Source organism: Cucurbita pepo, chromosome 4, assembly GCF_057944985.1.
Source record: "Cucurbita pepo subsp. pepo isolate OVF chromosome 4, ASM5794498v1, whole genome shotgun sequence".
Classification (NCBI taxonomy): Eukaryota; Viridiplantae; Streptophyta; class Magnoliopsida; order Cucurbitales; family Cucurbitaceae; genus Cucurbita; species Cucurbita pepo.
Window position 1 is genome coordinate 9,093,339 of NC_141801.1, and position 22,103 is coordinate 9,115,441.

The 22,103-nt window shown below is 37.3% G+C and overlaps 5 protein-coding genes across 5 annotated transcripts; 3 read left to right on the forward strand and 2 right to left on the reverse strand.

The window, feature by feature from the left end:
* Nucleotides 1-1,520: 1,520 nt before the first annotated feature.
* On the forward strand, nucleotides 1,521-4,103 carry FT (PEBP (phosphatidylethanolamine-binding protein) family protein). The gene is made up of 4 exons (XM_023664873.2): nucleotides 1,521-1,785; nucleotides 1,865-1,926; nucleotides 2,608-2,648; nucleotides 3,684-4,103. Exons 1-4 carry the CDS (start codon nucleotides 1,588-1,590, stop codon nucleotides 3,920-3,922), a joined length of 540 nt encoding a protein of 179 aa, XP_023520641.1. The 5' UTR covers nucleotides 1,521-1,587; the 3' UTR covers nucleotides 3,923-4,103.
* A 2,401-nt stretch (nucleotides 4,104-6,504) lies between these two features.
* Nucleotides 6,505-9,524, reverse strand: ROS3 (RNA-binding (RRM/RBD/RNP motifs) family protein). The gene is made up of 4 exons (XM_023664898.2): nucleotides 9,255-9,524; nucleotides 8,818-9,024; nucleotides 8,290-8,730; nucleotides 6,505-8,105 (listed from the first exon to the last, which is right to left on the reverse strand). Exons 1-4 carry the CDS (start codon nucleotides 9,462-9,464, stop codon nucleotides 6,678-6,680), a joined length of 2,286 nt encoding a protein of 761 aa, XP_023520666.2. The 5' UTR covers nucleotides 9,465-9,524; the 3' UTR covers nucleotides 6,505-6,677.
* A 664-nt stretch (nucleotides 9,525-10,188) lies between these two features.
* On the forward strand, nucleotides 10,189-14,761 carry LOC111784085 (uncharacterized). Its single transcript, XM_023664914.2, has 6 exons — nucleotides 10,189-10,665; nucleotides 11,262-11,315; nucleotides 11,430-11,510; nucleotides 13,148-13,217; nucleotides 13,311-13,399; nucleotides 14,383-14,761. Exons 1-6 carry the CDS (start codon nucleotides 10,492-10,494, stop codon nucleotides 14,515-14,517), a joined length of 603 nt encoding a protein of 200 aa, XP_023520682.2. The 5' UTR covers nucleotides 10,189-10,491; the 3' UTR covers nucleotides 14,518-14,761.
* A 731-nt stretch (nucleotides 14,762-15,492) lies between these two features.
* On the forward strand, nucleotides 15,493-18,276 carry LOC111784047 (acyl carrier protein 2, mitochondrial). Its single transcript, XM_023664866.2, has 2 exons — nucleotides 15,493-15,794; nucleotides 17,883-18,276. The coding sequence occupies exons 1-2, from the start codon at nucleotides 15,582-15,584 to the stop codon at nucleotides 18,057-18,059; spliced, it is 390 nt and encodes a 129-aa protein (XP_023520634.2). The 5' UTR covers nucleotides 15,493-15,581; the 3' UTR covers nucleotides 18,060-18,276.
* A 704-nt stretch (nucleotides 18,277-18,980) lies between these two features.
* Nucleotides 18,981-21,782, reverse strand: LOC111784046 (thioredoxin F-type, chloroplastic). The gene is made up of 3 exons (XM_023664865.2): nucleotides 21,280-21,782; nucleotides 19,487-19,586; nucleotides 18,981-19,357 (listed from the first exon to the last, which is right to left on the reverse strand). Exons 1-3 carry the CDS (start codon nucleotides 21,765-21,767, stop codon nucleotides 19,223-19,225), a joined length of 723 nt encoding a protein of 240 aa, XP_023520633.2. The 5' UTR covers nucleotides 21,768-21,782; the 3' UTR covers nucleotides 18,981-19,222.
* Between the last annotated feature and the right edge of the window lie 321 nt (nucleotides 21,783-22,103).

Genomic DNA, 22,103 nt, shown 5'->3' on the forward strand with positions numbered 1-22,103 from the left:
GATAAAAATGCAATGAGAGACTAAAAGCAAGCTGCTTGCTGAGTATTTTTATATTCACCCGCTCTTCATTATTTTTCAAGTGACTGCTGACTTCTAACCGAGGTGGGGGAGCACTCGAGAGCTGCGAGGTCACAAAAAATGTCATCCTTGGCTGTCAGTTCTGTACGTGTATTTTGAGTCGTTTTGCATTTATTTGAATTTGTACCCGAAACTCATTCCCTATTTACAATTAAACTTGAAAATTTAGTCGTCCTCTAATGAATTCGAGTTTCTAGTACACTTAATTATCATAAATATAATTACTCTATTTCGATGAAAGAATGATAAATAAGGGAATGAAATAAGCAAGAATCAAAACAAATAATAAAAAAAATACCACAAAGTACAAAAGTAGGTGGCATAAAGAAGAGAGATGAACATGAACGTAATAAAGTGAAAACTTTTCTTTATCTTCTTCCCGAATTCATGGACTCAAACTGAAACACCTCGTAAAGATTATCTTCATAAACTAACACGAGTTATTTTAACATGTTTTTATCTTTCATATAATTATTATATTTAATTTGAAATAAACGTGAGCTAGGTTCAGAATGTTGTGAGACTGGTCGGTCGATATATTTAAATCATATAAGCAAAATATAACTTATATGTTTAACATGTAAATTTTTTTAAGATAAATCGTTCATAAACTTTCTATTATGAATTAATACGTCGGTGATAAATTCATAATTTCTAAACATTAACTCAAATTTACTTAAATAACATTTTATTTTTTTCTTTTTAATTTCGATCATAACTCATTTAATGACATTTTCTTACTTGACTGCAAATGTGAGGCTCGAGTAAATGAGAGGTATTTGAATAAACCGAATCCATATTTGAATAAGAACGATGTTAAGAAATACGAGAGTTAAAAAATACTTTAAGAAATTGAAAGTCACTATTCGGTGACCTCTTAAGATGCATGTGAGCAAGAACAAGTAGGTAACGTTGTCCTGTTGCTGGGATGCAAAGGACACCTAAGCTCACCACTAGCAGCAGATATTGTTAACTTTAGTCTATTACGTATCACCGTCAGAACTGAGAAGCGAGTGCGTGCACCCAAGTCCACCGCTAGCAAACATTGTCCGCTTTAGCCCATTACGTACAGTCGTTAGTTTCACAGTTTTAAAACTGTCTGATAGGGAAAAGTATACACACTGTTAGAAAGAATACTTCATTCTCCTCACCAACCAACGTGGGATCTCTCACAACAGTGTTTCAATAGATCCACTAAACTTCATAATCTCACGTAATTAAACGTCAATCGTAACGAGTTCCATATCGAACTCGTATATTTTTATAAAATTCGTAACAAAAAAAAAAAAAAAATGAAAGAAAGAAAAGAACATGAGATTACAAAGAAACATGATAGAGACATGAAGAATGTGAAGAATCTCTAGATGACAACAGCTAACAATGGTAGGGTCCTCTCAAAAGTATATAAATAAGGGATTGCCCTTCAATAACTTCTTCACCAGACAATTACACATCTTTTCAGCTCTCTCTCACGTACATCAATACCCAACCTACCATCCTTTCGACGCCATGCCGAGAGACCGTGACCCTTTGGTCGTCGGGAGAGTCATCGGCGACGTTATCGACTCGTTCACGAGGTCCATTTCAATTAGGGCTACTTACAACAATAGGGAAATTAGCAATGGGTGTGAGCTCAAACCCTCTCAAGTTGTCAACCAGCCAAGAGTTGAGATTGGTGGCACTGACCTTCGCACCTTCTTCACTTTGGTAAATCCTTTGTTTTTACTTTTTCACTTTCTTGGCCATGCATGTTTTTTACCCTTTCAGTTCACTTTGTTTGCTATAGGTTATGGTGGATCCTGATGCTCCTAGCCCTAGTGACCCTAATCTAAGGGAATACTTGCATTGGTAAGTCTTTTTTTTTTTTTTTTTTTTTTTTTTTTTACCTTTTCACTCTAAATTTTTTTTTACGGTGTCGAGAGGTCATCATAATACAATCGATAATTTTACACCGTTAAATGTGAAACAAAAAATTTGTACGCCTGCTTCACTTTTGCATCCTATGATTATTAAAACGCAAACATTTTTTTGATATATATATATATATATATATATATATATATATATATATATATATATATAATCGTTATTAAGAGTTGGCCACGTTGTGGCGACCTCATTGAATAATTTTTCATCATGGGTAATTTTTCTTTTTACTTTTCCCGAGAAAGGTAACCTATTTTTTTCCAAAACAGGAATCATTCTTTCTAATAACTAATCAGAACGCTCGTCCATACGTACATTTTTACCTGATCCTGACGAATCTTTTTTTTTTTTTTATAGATTGAAAGTTTAAATTTTTAATGTTAATAATAATTTTTAAACATTATTATATTTTAAATATAATAAGGTAAAGAATCGAACCATCGATTTTTAGGATGTAATAGAATCATAGATGTCTCTAGAATTGGAGATTGTCAGTGTCCTTTCGTGAATTAAATGGATAGTTTCGGGGACACGTGCCCCTTTAACTCCAACGTGGATTCGTCCCGATGTAAATGTATATAATTGTTTCGGTTCGATTTGCAGGTTGGTGACTGATATCCCCGCTACAACTGGAGCGACCTTTGGTATGTTATCTTTATGTTTCTAAACACTTTGTTTATAGAGATTTGTTTATGTCATCAAGTTTATTAAAAGTTTGATAGGGATGCCTCCATAACCTTATATATTCCTTACCATTATTAAAGTACTTTGAGAAAGAGATCCCAAAAAAATATTAAATTAGCTTTTTCTCCCGTCAATTTCTAACATTACGAGTATGAAAATTTGAATATCTGACTTCAAAGCATATCTGTGCACATCAGTTGGAGAGAGAAACGAAACACATTGAGTGTGGAAATCTCTCCCTAGTAGATGCGTTTTAAAACGGTGAGACGGATGACAATACGTAACGGGTTAAAGTGAACAATATCTGGCGGTGGGTTTGGACTGTTACAAATAGTATCAAAGTCCGTCTCCGAGCGGTGTGTCAACGAGGACGTTCCAAGGGGGATTTGTGAGTTCCCACCTTGGTTGGAGAGGGGAACAAAACATACTTAAGGTGTGGAAACCTCTACCCAGCAGACGTGTTCTAAAACCATGAGGCTGACGACGACACGTAACGGGATAAAACGAACAATATCTACTAGCGGTGGGCTTGGACTGTTACAAATGGTATCAAACCCCATCACTGAGCAGTGTGCCAGTGAGGACATTGGGTCTCCAAGGGTGATTTGTGATATCCCACATCGATTAGGAAGGAGAACGAAACATTCTTTATAAACGTGTGGAAACTTCTTCCTAGCAGACGCGTTTTAAAACCGTGAAGCTGACGGTGATACGTAACAGGCTAAAGTGGACAATATTTACTAGCGGTGAGCTTGGACTATTACAAATGGTATCAAAGCCCATCACCAAGCGGTATACTTCGAGGACGCTAGGTCTCCAAGGGGGATGGATCGTGAGATCCAGCAGCCTCTCCCCAACAGACGCATTATTCATAAATTCTAGTTTCTTCTTTTCTCGAGTTTAATGTCACGTGAAAACATAGGACTTAAACCGACTCCGACATCTTAGTTATACATATATTAATCGATATTCATTTGTGGTTGGAACAATGGTAGGTCAAGAGATCGTGTGCTATGAGAGCCCAAGGCCAACGGTGGGTATCCATCGTCTGGTGCTGGTGTTGTTTCGACAGCTTGGAAGGCAAACGGTGTACGCTCCTGGGTGGCGCCAGAACTTCAACACAAGAGACTTTGCAGAGCTTTACAATCTAGGCTTGCCGGTGGCAGCCGTTTATTTCAATTGCCAAAGGGAAAGTGGGTCTGGTGGAAGGAGAAGAAGCCAAGATGATTTCTAAGTCCCCACTTCACATTAATTAGATTAATATTATAGCCCCTATCATCTATTAATCCTACCTTGCTTTTAGATTAACCTTTATTTTGGATCATAAATAAGCCCAAATGCATTCCTAAATATTGCTCTTATACTATATATTATAATATTATATATATATCTATAATATGATCGTTTCGTATGAATCACTGCCTTTTCTTCTTCGTCTTTCTTGTTCGAGTGTTCGTGTTGTGCTTTTTTTCGTAAGAATCTGAGTAGAAGATCGAGAGTTTGAACCCTAAACCCTAAAGGATCTATAGCAAAATTTTGAACCGAATCTATGACGTATAAAAATATTAATCTTAAATCAAGATGTAACGTCCTAAATTTTATGTTGATGAGGAATCATTACCAAAATGGACCTTTAACTTTTCTCTAATACCAATTGTGATGCTCGGATGATATCAGCAACATCGTAGCGTAATTAGGATAGCTACTCGTTTACCTGATACCCTATAGAGAATAACACGTCACGACATCCCTATATTCTTAGTGTAATGGAATCAAACCATTAATGTATTGGAGAAAAACCATGTGTACTAAATAGCTCATATGGCATAGAAAGAAAACTATATGCTACTCATACAACTAATTGAACATGCTCGTTAAACCTTATGCATACTCGATTTTTGTCTACGCTCAACGAGATCACTCGAGTCCGTTGAGTCACTAAGCATTCGTGTTTAACCCTCACAAAGCTTTTTAAGATTGACTTCTTTGAGTTATGTTAACTTTGATCGTTTTTTCTAAAGGCCTTAGTGCTTCCCTTTGGCACTCACCATGAGTTCTCGTGATTTTGTTTTTGGTTTCTCTGAAAGATCTCATACCACGATTCCTTACTTATAAACTCATGATCATTCTTTTAATTAGCTAAGGTGGGACTCCTGTCCCAACTATCCTCCCCTCGAACAAAGTACACCATCTAACTTCCTCTGAGGTCTATGGAACCCTTGAACAGCCTCCCCTCAGTCGAGACACGACTCCTTCTCTGGAACCCTCGAACAAAGTATACCCTTTGTTTGACACTTTTAACTAGTTATAATAAACATGTGTCAACAATGTTATGATATACTTTAAACATCATAACACAGATGCAAGAAGATCTGTTGACCTTAACTAATTGAACCTAAGAAGTTTTATAAACGCTTTTGATATGCAAACTCATAGTTCACAAATACTAAAACCCCCAAATCAAATGATTGCAACTCTTGGGAATTCGATCTAACAACGATATTGAAAAATAAGGACTTTAGATCTAAATATATCAAAGAGCCTCAAAATGATAAATAATCTCCTGTTGATCGAATATTTCTAAGAAATAACATTTGCTTGATATTCGAATCTCTTTACAACCAAAATCGATCGATCAAGTTAAGCTTCAATGATTATAAGTATGCAACTTAAACACTTCCCTAACAGAAAACATAAATGCGTTTTTTTTTTTTTTTTGTTACAGTTTCCAAAATTATTATACACAGATAACGTTTGAAAAGTTGTAACTTTCGTATTTTATGTTCATGATTAGCCTCTATATAAATATAACTTAAAGTATATAAAATTTTTTAAAATACATTAACGAAATATCATAATTTTAAATTATCATCCACCCAAAATTTATAACCGTCTAAAAATAAAAGAAAATTCATCTTTCTTGAAATTTATATTACATGATTAAGACGTGTTGGTAGAGAGCTAACATCATGTCTCCCCTAATTATATATTTTGAAGCATTCCTAATCTTTTTGGAGTAGATGTTATTTTTGCATGCAGTCATCCAATCGATGGAGAGTCCATCGGATATCTGATTGAGACCAAGGTTGGTGAGTTTTCATCTCTCATATAGACGAACTTAATTCCAGAGTTCGTACACTAAGACTCATATCGAAACCCCAACTTCTGAGATTATGGCTTGGAGCCCTACTCAACCCTCTCTCCAAGCTTGTCTTCAACATTCGTGTCACATCATTCTCTCCAAGCTTGCTTATGCCTCAACTTGGCTTTAACACACATTCTTCTAGTTGTGTTGGATGATGCATCATCCTCCTCAATCACATCATGACACTATTTGTTTCAGCCCTCATGTGGCTGGATGGACACCATTTGAAGATCACCACCTTTTCCGTCTATGTATGGAGTCATAACCTACTTGTCTTCTTAGTGAGGTTGTGACACTACGCACGTATGGTCCACACGTGTCAGCGCGTGCAAATGCATGTGTGAATTGCTCGACCGTTCAACCTCCATCAATTGTTTTTCATCCCGATTTCAATACTAACCCTAATTTTACTGGAATTAAGACCAACCAAAGAAATTTCATAATTTTTGGAGCTCCTAACACGCAGAAAAGCTAGCTCGAGAAGGCACACGACTACCAAGTAAATAACCACACGTGTTGGTTAGTGTTTGAAAGAGTTTAAAAACCCATATATTTGAAGCCGTTTGGGAGTGGGTAATGCAAATCTAAACTCAATTTAAAGGATACAAACTATTGTCTATGAATAATAGCTGAAATTATAAGGCTAAATTATAAAATGTCAATAATGCAGGTAGATAAAACTTCCCTGCTTTTAAATTTTCCTTCTGAGGCTAAAAACACTTTCACCCCAAGAACCCATTCAAAGCTGCAATGGATTGTTCATAAGTAGATGAAACCAATTTATGTTCAGACATTCAAATGAAGCCCCCACATTCAACCAAGATTTAAGAGTTACATACCTATGCTATTGAGTGTCCGATTGTCTCTGTTTTTTCTTCTTGGATCCACCAGAAAGAGCAGCTTTTATCTTTGTCCACTCGGCTACCGACCGAGAATTTCTCATAAACGGGCAGCAAGTTTCGCCGCTTTTAGCATCAAATGAACCTGCTTCCTGTGGTTTAATATGCCTCTCAATAGCTTCGGTGGGAGAGGACTCATTTTCTTGCACTGCAGGTTGGTCATTCTTGTTGACATCATAACAGGCAGTTTCATCTTTTGTAATTACAAATGCAGCAGAATCATCTGCCGCAGTACTTCGACTTTCCTGTTCTATTGAATCATTATTTTCGCTTGCCGCAAAGAGATTAACATTGATGACATCGGATTCCCTTTGTACCTGTTTTTCAGAAGTATTGTTTGATAAAATTTGAGTAATACTGAAGGAGGTGGCTTCCTGGCTAACTAATTGTGTCCATGAAGATTTTTGCTTCCATGCAGCGCCTCTTCCTTGATTCGAGGTGACATTTCGAACTGTATTTGCGGCTTCTGGGGAACTCTCCACAGATTTCATTTCTTTTGATTTGCTTTCCAATATTGCATCAGTTGCAGCTAGATTCAGATCCTCAGCTTCTGTTTGCTCTTGATCTGCTGATGATGCAGTAGGCAGTGCGTCTGAAATGCAGATCGAAACATTGCTATTCGCGGGTTTCGTTTCATCTTTTTTTCTTTTCAATACTGCAGCAGTAGCAAGGTTGCTGTTTCTGTTTGGAGTTGAATGAGCTTGATTCGGATCATCAGCTTCTGTTTGCTCTTGATCTGCTGAAGACGCAGTAGGCAGTGTGTCTAAAATGCTGAACGAAACATTGCTATTCGCGGGTTTCGTTTCATCTTTTTTTCTTTTCAATACCGCAGCAGTAGCAAGGTCACTGTTTCTGTTTGGAGTTGAATGAGCTCGATTCGGATCATCAGCTGCTGTTTGCTCTTGATCTGCTGAAGACGCAGTAGGCAGTGTGTCTAAAATGCTGAACGAAACATTGCTATTCGCGGGTTTTGTTTTATCTTTTTTTCTTTTCAATACCGCAGCAGTAGCACGGTTGCTGTTTCTGTTCGGAGATGAATGAGCTAGACTTAGATCATCTGCTTCTGGTTGCTCTTCATTTGCTGAAGGAACAGAAGGCAGTATGTCTGAGATGCTGAATGAAGCCTTGCTCTTATCACAAATAAGTGTTTTCCATGAAGATTTCTGAGAATGTGAAGATTGGATCGGCATTGCTCGATCAGGAGCTTGAGGTCTCGAGGGTCCAACTGGCTCATATGCTGGATTTGTGTTCCCCTTTCCACTGCCAGTAGGGATATTGGGCACATATTCATTACTATCAAATTCCTCATCGGTAACCGATTTCCTTTTCTTGCTTTGAACTCTGCTATTACCTTTCTGATCCCTGTCCGCACCCTGAAACGATCCACTTTTATAAGTATACCTCGACCGCAAAGTTCAAGATGATAAAACTCGAATGAAATATAAAAAACCCAAAATGCTTCAACAAACCCTTGAGATAAACATACCCTCTCAAATATATCTTAAACCGTAAAGGAAAAAACGATAAAATGGCGATGGTGATAGCGTAATTCTTAACCTTACTGTTCCCATGAGCTTTGAAACTTCTACTTCCACTGTTCAATGGCATAGGTTTGGAATTGGAGCCACTAGCCATTACATTAAGCACAAGGTTATCTTCATCACTATCCTCTTTATCATCTTCAAGTGGTTGATTATCGGTCCATATCTTAGAGTTGTCTTTATCCTTGACTGCCATGGTCTCATTACAATTAACATGAGAAGCATCCTGCCTCTCAAAGAGCTTGTTCAACACTGTATTCATCATCTTGATTTCATCTTCATCCATTCCACCATTCCCAGCATCCAAATCTCCTGTTTTTGTGTCCATGGATTTGCTCGTGGGATCAGAAACATTATGCTCTTCACAGTCACAAAAATGCACAGGAAGAGGAGGCACCTCAACATGTGGAAAATCATATTTGTGAGTTCCTGTACCACTAATTGGTAAAGACTTCACCTGTAAAACAAATTCATACTTAAGAATCTAAAGAACAGTCATTGATTGAATCATCTCAAAATGAAAAATTTGTAAGCAAAGAATCACCTCTCCTAAACTTGGAAAGAAAATCTGAATGTGCTCTGATTTCGCAACATGCTCTGTAGATTCTGGAGCAGAAGCCTCCAGGTCTGCACCATCATCATAATTCATAATTTCAGCATCTTCCTCCCACTCCCGCCTCAAGCGAGCAAGATAATGTTCCTTAGCTTTCTCAAGCCTCAATTTTCCTCCTTTCCAAGCACATCCATTGTACTATGTATAAGAATAACGAACTTTTCAGCAACTAAATTAGGAACGCGCTATCTAATTCATGAAGAGGTACGGAAAATGCAACAATCGAACTACAATTAGGTTAAAATCGCAACCAGATACCGAGATAAGCATATGAACACACACTCAAGAGAAACGTACCATACCAAAATCGGGAAAAAGAAACAACGTAATGAGAGTTCGGCAATGGAATCGAGGAGAAAAAAACTTACAGTGCTGAAGAGTTTGGAGACGGACGATTGGGAGGACGGAAAGAAATCAACGTAAGCGAAGCTGCGAGATTTGGAACGAATGAAATCGACGGCCTCCACCACGCCGCCGACGCTCTTAAAAACCTTCCTGAGGTCGTCTTCAGTCATGGCAGCACCTAGTCCTCCAACGTAAATCCTCATCTTCGTGGAGGCGCTTTCTCCTTCTTCCATGGCTTTTCTTCTTCCTCCTAGAGCTCGCAGTCCCAGCAGTCGCCCAACAGGGACCCCTCTGAAATAAGGGAAAGCCCCAACTTTACGAAAATAGCCTTAGGGTTATTTGAAATTAGTTTTTATTTTATTTTACTTTTCATTTATTTTTAAAATATCTTTAAATTTCAAAAAATTTCAATAATACTTTTAAATATTTAAAAAAACTCTAAAATATTTATTTATTTCATAAAATACCTTTAAATTTTTAATCGAATTATAAAAAATATTTTTGAATTTTTTAAATAAAAATACCAATTATTTTTTTAATTATTTATTTCATCTAAAAAATATAACTAAAATTCGGATATTTTATAGATATTTTTTTAAATATTTAAAAAATTTAAAAATATTTATCTTCGTCTATTAATATTTTATAGATTATCTCTATTTTTAATGTTATTTTTGGTTAAATTATACCAAATATTTTTGAATTATTTTCATAAAAATACCAATTATTTTTTAATTATTTATTTCATCTTAAAAAAACATAACTAAAATTATTTACATAAACAATTTTATACCTAAATTTATTTTTTAGGGAAAAGAAATTGAAATTGAGAAATAAAAATGAAACTTTTATTGTCATTTGACCAACCGAAGCCCTAAAATTTGGGCCTTGAAGGCTTAGAACCCTAAAAAGACCATTTTTATTTACAACCAAACAAAAGGGTGTCTGAAGGTCCTCACATGGGCCATCCCAAAATTCCATACGCAAATTCGCTGAGCAGAACGTTCCAGAACAGCCTCGTTGAATCTCGTGCGAGGCCTTGAGCTGCGGCTAGCGCCATTTCTACGAAAAGCAAAAGGCAAAGAGCCTGCATCTCCCCCGTAATTCAAAATCTTCGTGAAGCTTCTTCCAAGAACGCACAGATCCACGTCCACCTTCGTCTTTGGTGTTCAAATTTGGCGTGCGCTTGTTCAAATCATCAGATATTCTAATCTTGGTGATCGGGCAGATTGGAAGAAGCTTTCCTTTATTGGGTTCGCGATGGAGAATGGAGCAGTTTCTTCCGAGACTCAACAGGGTGCGTCTTACACGTACTGGGTCAGGGAGACGCGAGAGGATGCGGCTCCACTTCCTGTCCCTCGCAAGCTCTCGGCTGACGACATTATTGCTTCTCAAGCGTCTCAGCCTCCCACCCTTGGCTCCGTCTGGAATCGGGTATGTTTCGTTTGTAATGGTCATTCTTGTTGATGAAATATGGATGTTTTGATTTCTGTAAGGATTAATGTTAATGGTATGGGTCGTGTGGCTGGGAGGAATATAGCGTTTGTGATAATATCTGAACTTGGAAATTGAAGTCCTCTCCAATATAAAAGGACTCTCGAATTTACAGCAAAAAAGTTGAAATGAATCACATCCTCTATAATGAGAAAGATTTGAAAGGAATGTTGTTTAAATTTGTTTTGTTAGAAAGAAGGTTTGTTAATGTTCTTGAACTTGAGATAATCTAGATTTTGTGTTAATTTTCTTTGATCCATTCGGTTGGGTAATGTCGATATCATGAATAAAGTTAGAAGTGGGGAACGGAGTCAGAATTTCATTATGATTAACTTGCCTGTTTTAGATATGGCTAACAAATACTCAAAGTAAGTTAAATGGTCAGCAACTTAGATTCCCATACATGGAAGGTCACTAAAATGATTGCCTTATGATGATCTATGTTTCTTTTCTTGGCTTTTCTTGGCTAAGTGGCGTTTGCACTGTGTCTGATGAATTTTGTTGTTAATGTTATTTGTTTTTTTCTACCTTTGTAGGCTGGAACTTGGGAGGAGAAGAACTTGAATAAATGGGCGAGTGATAGAATGAAGGTTGGTGACCTCAACAAGCTGCAATCTTACTGTACATTTTTTATACGTTCTTTCTGTTTATCTGCTGTTGTCTTTTTCTAACACGATTTCTCTCTTTCCCCACCTTTATTGTAGGAGTTGCTAATGTCAGTAGATTCCTTGGAGTTCTCCGGTGGTAAAGCCGAAATAGAGGATGTATCGAAGTGTGTTGGGGATGTAAGTTCTCAGTTGTCTTTCTATTAGAATAGGTCCATATGAATGCTTGTTTTATATACTCAACTGTGAATGTTTTTGGTGGGATTTGCAGTATGAACAAATCAAACAAATCTGTACCTGCTTATGGTGGTATAATTCTTGAAATAGAATTAGTCCCTGTCGTTTATTCTTAATTATTTGTTGATTTTAAGTTAAATAGATACGTAAAATTCTTGAAATATAATGTGGTACAATGAAAATCTCATGTTGGGTGTGTATTGGTTTCTCTAGTATTCTGTTCGAGTTCAACATTTCGTACATTTGCAGCATAGCATCACTATGAAATAGTAATACTATTTGAGTTGTAATTTGGCTGACTTTACTATATCTTTTGCTCATGTTTTTTGATTTCTCTCTGGAATCTCTTGCTATTCGTATCTGTTTAGTGCTTTCCTTCTTTACTTTTCCTTGTCCTAATTTGATTTAGAATCAGTAGTTCAAAATTAAAGGCTAAGACTTGTTGCTTCCTTTGATACTGGCATCTAATTGCAATTTGCTTACGTTATTTCATTTTAAATGATAATTGGGTGCGCATCTACTGCTTTCAAATGTTTCTTATTAAATCCTCTTTTGGGCAGGGGTGATGCGTTGTGACGTTATCATCCCGCCTTTAGCCTGTTTCAACTATTAATCAATTAGTTTCCATTTCTTTATGAAAAATGATGGAGTCTGGGTGTCTAGGGTGTCTATTTCATGGTGTGCTCTGATTCCATGTCTTTTGATCACCTTCAATAACGTTGCACAAATATTGGAGAAGTTTTGAACCAATCTTTATTTGAATAATACCCCAATTGCAAACTGTTATGGGCCCAAGTCTGCAATCGAGTTATGGGTCTCTTGTAAGTGGAGGTAGCCGGTGTTTGTGTGAGGGAAGACATAAGATGCTTCTTTCGATCTATTTGAATAATTGCAAGGCTCTAATAGAGGGAACCTTAATACCTTTGAGTTAATACCTCTGAGTTAAAGTGCTCAAGACTTAATTGAAAATTTTTAGATACCATTTTCATTGATGTTTATGGCTATTTATACAAGTTGTATAATAACTAAAAATAGAAATGAACGTGGAAGACTCCTCCTTTAACTGCATAAATTAAAATTCAACCAATGGGCTCCATACATGACTGCTTCTTTTTGGCATGAGTGTAATGTGTGTACACTTGTAGTGACATGTATCACAAACCCCTTAGTAATCCAAGGTAACCATGTTTTACCTGGATGTAAACTCTCAAAAACCTTGCTGTAAAAATAAAGACCACCAACCACAGTAACCAACCAGAAACTAGTTAAACAGAGGGAAAACAGGGGAATAAAAACCAGTAACTATACAGTAATTCCTGTACTATATCTACTCCTTCCCCCTTAGAATAACTCCTCCACATATGGTTACTTCCATGTTGTTCTATTCCTCATATGGTTAAAGAAAACAACACTCGAGAAAGTGCAAGATCCCATTGCCGCAGTTTGTCTCCACATAGACAACGCATCAAATTGATCTATGCCTGCAATGGAACACCAATGCCATTTCCCCCTTTTTCTTCTGCTAGTATATCAATGACTCAAATCTCTGAGTATCATGTATTCTACATTCATGTGTGCAGGCTTTTTTGGTGACTGTCCGTAACAAGAAACGTGTTGGTTATACATATGAACTCACATTGAAAATTAAAGGTAGTGGTTAGCTTAATTAGAATTACATTTATTTAACATCACTTTCCTTCCGTTTGTCTATGTATTTACTAGCACGATTGTGTATGATATCAGGTGAGTGGACAATTAAACAGGAGAAAAAGACAGTGAAGGGGCATATAGACGTCCCAGAGTTCTCATTTGGTGAGCTAGATGACCTGCAGGTACATTGTTCTTCGTTTCATTTGTGTATTTTGGTGGCTGCAAGCTTCTTGAATGGTCTGGAGTAATAATATAAGCGAATTCATCTTTCCAAACGTTAGGCTGTCTTGGATGGTGGATGAATGTAAACAATATATTTCTTGCCTTTCCATGCTTCAGTTTTCCTTGATGGGTTCCTCGAGAGCCAAATGAACCTAGGGAGTTGCGAGCTAATGTGTGGCTCATCAAGGCTGATACCTTACCTTTTTCCTTTTGCCTCGATTTGACTTAAATAATTGTTTATGTTAAACTGAGGGCTTAGCCAAAGCTGCCAAACTCAACCTATACTAAAAGCTCTGAGGATGTCCAAAACATACTTTTGTTTGTGGATTTCTATAACCACCCAAGCCCATTGCTAGCAGATATTGTCTTCTTTAGACTTTTTCTTTCGTGTTTCCTCTCAAGGTTTTTAAGATGCGTCTGCTAGGGAGAGGTTTCCTCACCCTTATAAAGAGTGCTTCATTCTCCTCCCCAACCGATGCTGGATCTCACAGTCCATTCTCCTTCAGGGCCCAGCATCCTCACTGGCACCCGTTCCCTTCTTCAATCGATGTGGCACCCCCCAATCCACCCCCTTCTGGGCCAGTGTTCTTGCTGGCACACCGCCTTGTGTCCACTCCCCTTCGGGGCTCAGCCTCCTCGTTGGCACATCGTCCGGTGTTTGGCTCTGATACCATTTGTAACAGCTCAAGTCCACCGCTAGCAGATATTGTCCTCTTTGGGCTTTCCCTTTCGGGTTTCCCTTCGAGGTTTTTAAAACGTGTCTGCTAGGGAGAGTTTTTCATACCCTTATAAAGAATGCTTCGTTCTTCTCCCCAACTGAGGTGGGATCTCATAGAACCGATCGGAGCAATAATGTTTTAACGATAATATGATGCTTTGTATTACTTTGGCTGTATCCTCTTTGTGATCTGGCCTGTAAAATTTTACTTTTGAAACATAACAGATGGAAGTGAGATTGAGCGAAGAGAAAGATCTTCTGGGTTCGGATAAGCAGCAGATTTGCCAAGATTTGAAGCGATTCTTGCAGCCCATTCGTGAAAAATTGCTTCAATTCGAGCAAGAGCTCAAAGAAAGATAAAAAGGTTCATTATTAACAACATGTACCAATTATTTTTGTACTTCCTACGTTTGTTTGGCAAGAATGTCTTATTGGATCATATCACAAGGGGCCATTGAGATGCTAAAATTGTAATGCAACTAAATAACGCTTATTTTGTTGTGGGAACTTAAATAGATTCTTCAATGTTTAAGGTACTTTGAGGCCCTTAGATATGGTGGGACTGTTATTATTTTTATCAGATCCCTTGTGTGGTTCTAAGTCACTGCATTGAATATGATTCCTATATAGTGTGATGTATGGAATATATGACAGCGGTGGAGTGTTAAAGTACTTCTATTGCTCGGTCATGTCATAGATTCGAGTCGGACATTCAATTGCTTCGATTTGAATTATCCGGAGGATGCCTTACTATTGTATCAAAAAGATACAATTAAATCAAGATGACAATCAAACCTATTTCTCGATTCAATAGAAGCCCAAAGAGATGAATAAGGTCTCAAACAACGAGAGATGTAAAAAACAAGTTCGTAAGCATATTCCTAAGCCTAATCCTAAATGAAATGTAAGGACGTAGGGATTCATTATGTTTTCTTTATGTTTACAAACTTATATGGAATGTAAGGACGTAGGGATTACAAGAGATATGTAAAAATTACGAGAGATAATCCATTACTTTTACGAGAGATATCTAAAAGTACGACAGATCTATATGTAAACATAGTATCAAACATAGTATCAAATACGCTCGGAGATACTAATTGTTATAATGCACGAGTATTGTTTTTAAAGATATTAACTCATTAAAAAAAAAAAAACAAAAATATTAATAATTTCTACCTAAAATTAACGTTTTTAAAGATATTAACTAACTTAACATTTTTTAAACAAAATATTTTTGAAATTTTGTATTATTAAAATTTTTTAAAATTTAGAGTTATGTTTTTTTTTTTAGATAATAATATTGTTATTAATTTAACCGGAAAAAAATTGCTTCGTTCGTTGCTCTGCGTCAAAAACCGCATAAAACCTCTCTCACGAGCAGCCATTTCTTCGAGCTCTCGAAACTGCATATATCAGTTCCAATGGCGGCGAGGAATTCTCTACTGAAGTATATTAGGGTTCACGTACAGGCCCTGCCCAAATCCAACACCCCCATTCTCTATGTCCACCCCTTCAATGCGATTCGACGCCGTCTCTTCTCCGAGGAGGTGAGGGGTTCTTTTCTTGACAAATCGGAAGTCACTGACCGCGTCATTTCCGTTGTCAAGAAATTTCAGAAGGTCGATCCTTGCAAGGTATGAGAAATATTCTATTCCTTTCATGATTGATTTGATTTAATGTGTCCGATATCAAATTACGCAATTAAGTTTCTGTGAGCTACGCTTCGCGTTTGCAGTGGCTTTCTGTTAGTTTAATAACTTTGAAATTTAGGGTTGATTTGGTTTGTGATCTACTAGTGAGAACGTATTGTGTGTTTTCATTGTACTTGCAAATTAGGGATATGTATCTATGTTATAAAGTATTAAAAATATATTGAAATAGGATGCGTTACTCAATAGAAGTTGTTAGATGAACACGACTCTTCACAATGGTAATGGTATGATATTGTACACTTTGAGCATAAGCTCTCATGGCTTTGCTTTGGGCTTCCCCAAAAGGTCTCATACCAATGGAGATAGTATTCTTTGATTATAAACTCATGATCATTACCTTAATTAACCGATGTGGGACTTTCATCATCCAACACCTCCCCTCGAACAAAGTATGTCTCCCCTTAATCAAGGCTCAACTCCTTTGGAGTCTTAGTCATTTTTTACTATGCCCTCGAGGAGGCTTGACTCCTTTTCTTTTGGAGTCGTTTGTTCGATATTTGAAGATTTACCAATCTATTGGCACGACTAAGTTTAGGGCATGGCTTGATACCATGTTAGATGAACACGACTCTCCACAATGGTATGATATTGTCCACTTTGAGCATAAGCTCTCATGGCTTTGCTTTGGGCTTCCCCAAAAGGCCTCATACCAATGGAGATAGTATTCTTTGACTATAAACCCATGATCATTCCTTAAATTAACCGATGTGGGACTTTCATCATCCAACAGAAGTATGGTTGAATCCATTAAACGAAGTATATTTTCTTACCCCCAATGGAACCTCAACTCTCAGCCTTCAAGTTATTCCTCTTCGGCAGATTCTTCTTCCAGTGAAGTTTTTCATTTGTAGATATCATTAACTAACATGGGCTTGCATGATTTGGAAATGTGTTTGAGCATTGATGTTAGATTTGGTATACAACTTCGAAAGCTTCATCTTTTACTGAAACTCTTAATTTTGAAGAGGTTACAAACAATAACTCAAGTCCCATTAATGACATTTAAATGACCGATGAATCTTCGATTCAAATTTTGTTTGAACATGCCCCTTCTGTGGGTTTCAAAACACCTTCTGAAGCTTCCCTGAAGGCTTTTGAGTCTACCTATCATTATCTTATTCTCGAAAATTTTGGCTTTATTCTTCATTTCATCCGTTCATTGAGGATAATTCTTTGAATACTGATTTAATCGAAGAAAGTTGTTCAAGTCTTTTAGCCCCCCATATGAAGCAAGTTGCCTCTTCACCTCCTTATCCTTCACATTTTTTACTTCCCAATACTTGCAACCAAAATGTTTTATCCCCTTTGAATCCAGATTCTTTATTAACTAGAGGAGTTCTCCACTTGACAAAATACCGTGCTCCTCTTTCACATGATTCTGATTCCAACGTTAGCATTAAAAAGTGTTGAATCAGTTATGGAGCCTAACTTGGAGGATGTTGTTCTTGAAGATCTTATTTTGAAGCTTTTGGTTCATTATTTTAAGAAAATGACAATGATACTCTTCCTCTTCCTTTATAAATTCTACTGTTCCCTCAATTCAAATACCCCACAACAACTTGTTTGTCACACCACTTTGCCCTTCTCCCTAGAGGGAAGATTCAGATGCACCTCCCCCATCATAGACCTCCCATATCCGTGTGCACCTCACAAGCCTCGAATGGACTCTTCCAACGCCTCTAAAGGTAAAGAGAAAATTGGTAAGTTTACAACAAATGATTAAGACTCTCCTCGTTCCTCCGGTAAAGAATGAACCATTACAGTTACACACAGGAAAATAGAAGGAGAAATCCTTTTTTTTCTTTTTGAGTTGTCTGCTGTCATGTGGATTTTCTTTTTCATCCTTTCTTAAATTGTAGGATCTCAATTATTCATATGAAAATACTTGTTTAGGTAGACTACCAGGTGCATTTGAAACTCGCATAGAAATTTTAAGCACTGCATTCATTTCTATCTTTCTTTCTTTCTTTTTTCACGAGTTCATAATGCATATTATACATTCTCTGCCAGGTTACTCCAACGGCCCATTTTCAAAATGATTTAGGATTGGACAGTTTAGATACTGTGGAGGTTGTGATGGCTCTTGAAGAAGAGTTCCGTTTTGAAATTCCTGATAATGAATCAGACAAAATCAATGCTATCAATCTTGCTGTTGATTTTATTGCCTCTCACCCTCAAGCAAAATAGACGAAAGCTGCACGTGCTTTCACTCGGGTTTCTCCTATCTTGACACGAGATATTAGGTACCGTTAGATTTCCCTTATTTATCCCACTGTATTTTTATTTCGCTCGAAACTGGGTTGAGCCAGCTTCAAGCTGCTTAAGTTGAGGCAAACTGTTATTGGCTAAAATGGATCAACTGAGCCTATATTTCAATAATGATTTGATGAGATTCTCCCGTTAACTTATTTGTGAACTAGTTCAACATGCATTATTTAAGATAAAAATTCACTTTTTATCCAGATCTTACAAGCTTGAATTAGTGTGAACTTAACATCTGCAATTGATTAAGCATATATTATCATGAAGATTTGTATTTAGTTCGGGACGTTTTCGTGGTTGGATTAGTAGATTTTGTGGGTTTTGGTTTTTCATGTTGTTGGATGTTCTTTTGCTAAGTTTGTTGCTTTTTTTTCCTACTTGATTTTGTGGCTAGGTTCACGTATTTGTGTAGCTGTATTAAGTATTTTAGTGGCTAGATAAATTTTGAGTGATATATTGGTCATTCAAGTTTAGTGTTGAATTATACAAAGGGAAAATGATTTTTCCCATTATCCTTATTCTCATTTTGATTAGGGTATTATAGAGGTTGATGGGTAATATATTATATGAAAGGTTTTGAGAATGACTGAATTGTCATAGCTCAAACGTGTCGTGTCGGTGAGTTGTCATAGCTCAAACATGACTAAAATGCATTTTTAGTACGTGACTAAACCCGTGTAACTTACCTTAAAGTGCTCCCAAAACTAACCTCAACTCGATTTCTAAATTGTTTCCAATATCATAGTCTTTCAATCTGCAGTGAACAGTTGGTTGGAGAGGGAGATGCATAACTATAATCCATTGGGAATATGAATCCATCAAATGTTTAAAGAAAAAGAAAGCATGTAAAAGCAAGTGTGAACTGTCATTGCTCATATTCAAATATCCCTGCCCCAAACATCTATATACAGAACCATTTCCCAAACCATCTTTGCAGGAAGAAGAATAAGAATATTGTTGAATTGCTTCTTCTTCCATAGGACTGACTTAACAGTACACAAAATCATTAAATTAAGAGAGTCAAATAAATAACAGTTGTGGATACTCTCTCTTTCTTGCAATATATAAACTTAGAAAGAGGTGAGTCTTCAGCTGGTTCTTACAGCATCAATGGCATGAACCAAATCATCATACTTTGCTCCAGTTACTTCTTTAACTACCATTTTATTCTTTAGAATTTTGAATGTCGGCACCACTTTTATCCCAAGTTCCTTCGCCAATGGCTGCCAAAGAAATCACCATATGAGAGAGAGAGAGAGAGAGAGAGAGAGAGAGAGAGAAAGCTGAAGTGTTCTTCCATATGCATATACATTCCCAAGCTCCAGCAAGAAAGTAGGGATCATGGAACCAACCTTATTGTCTTGGTTGCAGTCAAGCTTTAGAAAGATAACGTCAAGAAATTTCTCAGATAATTCTTGAAATTTGGGAGCCATCACTTTGCAGGGTCCACACCTTCAGTGTAGTATTTAAGGATGAATATAGAAAGTTAATGAAGAGGTTAAGCTTGGGGATCCAAAAACAATGACAATACACATATGAATCTAGAACTTCATAGAAGATTGAACTTGCAAGGAGCCTGAAATTGCACAGAAAACTTCAATACCAGGAAAAGTTTCTAATTTCTACCTATCCATTTCCATATCTGCAAAATGTAGAGCATCTAAACTTCACTGGAGAAGGGGGTTTTTAGTTAACAAATTTATGCATAATGATATTAAGGAAAGATCAGTAACATCCAAGAGGTCACAACATATAGGCAGGGCATGCTTCAATTACAATAAACAAGCTGTGTTGTGTTGTGTTTCTAGGAATCCATTTCCTCATTCTTTCTCCAGTTTTCTTTCCCACAATTCACACATCAATAAACTACTTCAGAGTTGAACAGAAACCATATCACCATTAGAAGGGCACCATCACCAAATAGAATCTGACCTAAAACAGAGAACATTACCTCCAAAATATGTCGAGTTGTTGGAAAGGAAACAACCAATCAAGCAGCTATATCTATTTTAGTTCTACAGGATCATTGAATATACAAATAAATTGCTTGACATGGAAGATGAGTTTATTAGCTTGGCTCCGACAACTTTGCAAAAATTTAACTTGAACTAGCAATTAGCAAAATGTAACCGCCCAAGTCTACCACTAACAGATATTGTCCTGTTTGAGTTTTTACTTTTAGCTTTTCATTAAAGTTTTTAAAAGGCACCTGTTAGGGAGAGGTTTCCACACCCTTGCAAAAAATGTTTCGTTCTTCTCCCACCCCCTTCGAGGCCCAGCATCCTCGCTGGCGCTCATTCCCTTTTCAAATCGATGTGGGACGTCCCAATCCACCTCCCTTTGAGGCCTAGCGTCTTTGCAGGCACACCGCCTTGTGTCCACCCCCCTTCAGGGCTCAACCTCTTCGCTGGCATATCGCCTAGTGTCTATCTCTAATATCATTTGTACCAGTTCAAGTCCACCATTTGCAACTATTTGTCGTCGTTGGGATTTCCTTTTCAAGCTTCCGGCTAGAGAGAGGTTTCCACACCCTTATAAAGAATGTTTTGTTCTACTCTCAACCGATGTGAGATCTCACACAAGAATACCCAATATGAATTGCCTTGAACTTGTCTGAATTATAAACTGTTCCAACATGGTCTTAGATTGCAAAAATAACTCAATGTAGAACCACCAACCTCAATAATTTATCTTAGTATTATCCTAAAAATTCAAGCTATTAAGCTTAATCTAGTCCAGTCAGAGATGTGAACAAAAAATTCCACAAAACAAACTAAAACCAGTTTTCTAGACCTAATTCTAGCTTCAAAAGAAGGGGGAAAACCGTCATCCTCTGGTTCTTAATTTTTTAATCTAGGTCAAACTCATTGCAGGGATTAATTATATACATTTCAGAAACATTTGACAAACAGACGCCTAAGAAACACCAAAGTTTCCCTTCAATTTCCTAAAACTAGGAGATCTAAACTCCACAACTAAGCATCGCCTACCTTCACTAATTTCCATCCAAGATCAGAAAATCAGAAAACCAGAAATGACATACAAACACAAGATCATGGCAGCCATAAATCCTCAACAATCTCATATAGTAAGTACAGAAACCACAAAAAGAAGTATAGGCTTAAGGATACACAGAAGCACAAACCATTGGGTGTACATATCGAGCACAACGGTTTTATCGCCGGCAGCATTGACGATGGGCCAGAAAGTGTCCTTGTTGACCTCGGTGACCTGACCGACGGTTGCTCCGGCAATTTCCAAGCTAGAATTGACCTTGAAGGAGCGATTTCCACCGGAAACACCAATGCTCCTGCGACTAGTAACATTCAAGCTCTTTGAACTGAAGCAGCCGCTCTTCGAGTCCGAAAGAGAAGCAATCGGTTGCTTTCCGTTGCAAGGCAACGACGTCGAGGGCCTGATCGACGGCGGAGTGAGAGGGAGACGCAAAGCCATTGAAGAGAGAGAGAGGCAGAGAGAGAGAGAGAGACCGCAAAAAGGTTCCAGAAATGGCGGAGGAGAGGGTGACCTGATGCTGCGGAACAAGACGTCGAGGGAGGAGGAGGTTATTGAAAATACTAATTTACCCTTAAGAGTTTGGAGAGCTACGGCAAGTATTGGGGGTGTTTTAGCCATTTAAAAAACGTGGATTGTGGTTGAGAATGGGTTGGATGTGAAAAGACTTGCATACCCTTCTTTGATTTAAGGGTTAAAGGTAAATTATGGGGGTAGGAATGTAAATGTGGGCGAACTAAATTTCTCTGTGGCTGCTGAGGGATAATCTAATGGTGACGGGAAGTTGATAAAAAGGAATGATCATTCTCTCGGACGTGTGAAAGTACATTAATACCCTTCAGATGTCTGGTTTCAAAGTGGAATAAGTGGATGCTTTGAGGGTATTGTTTGAAAATTGAAAGTAGTTTCTTTTACAAAATAATACATTATCAGTGTAAGATATTGTCCACTTTGAGA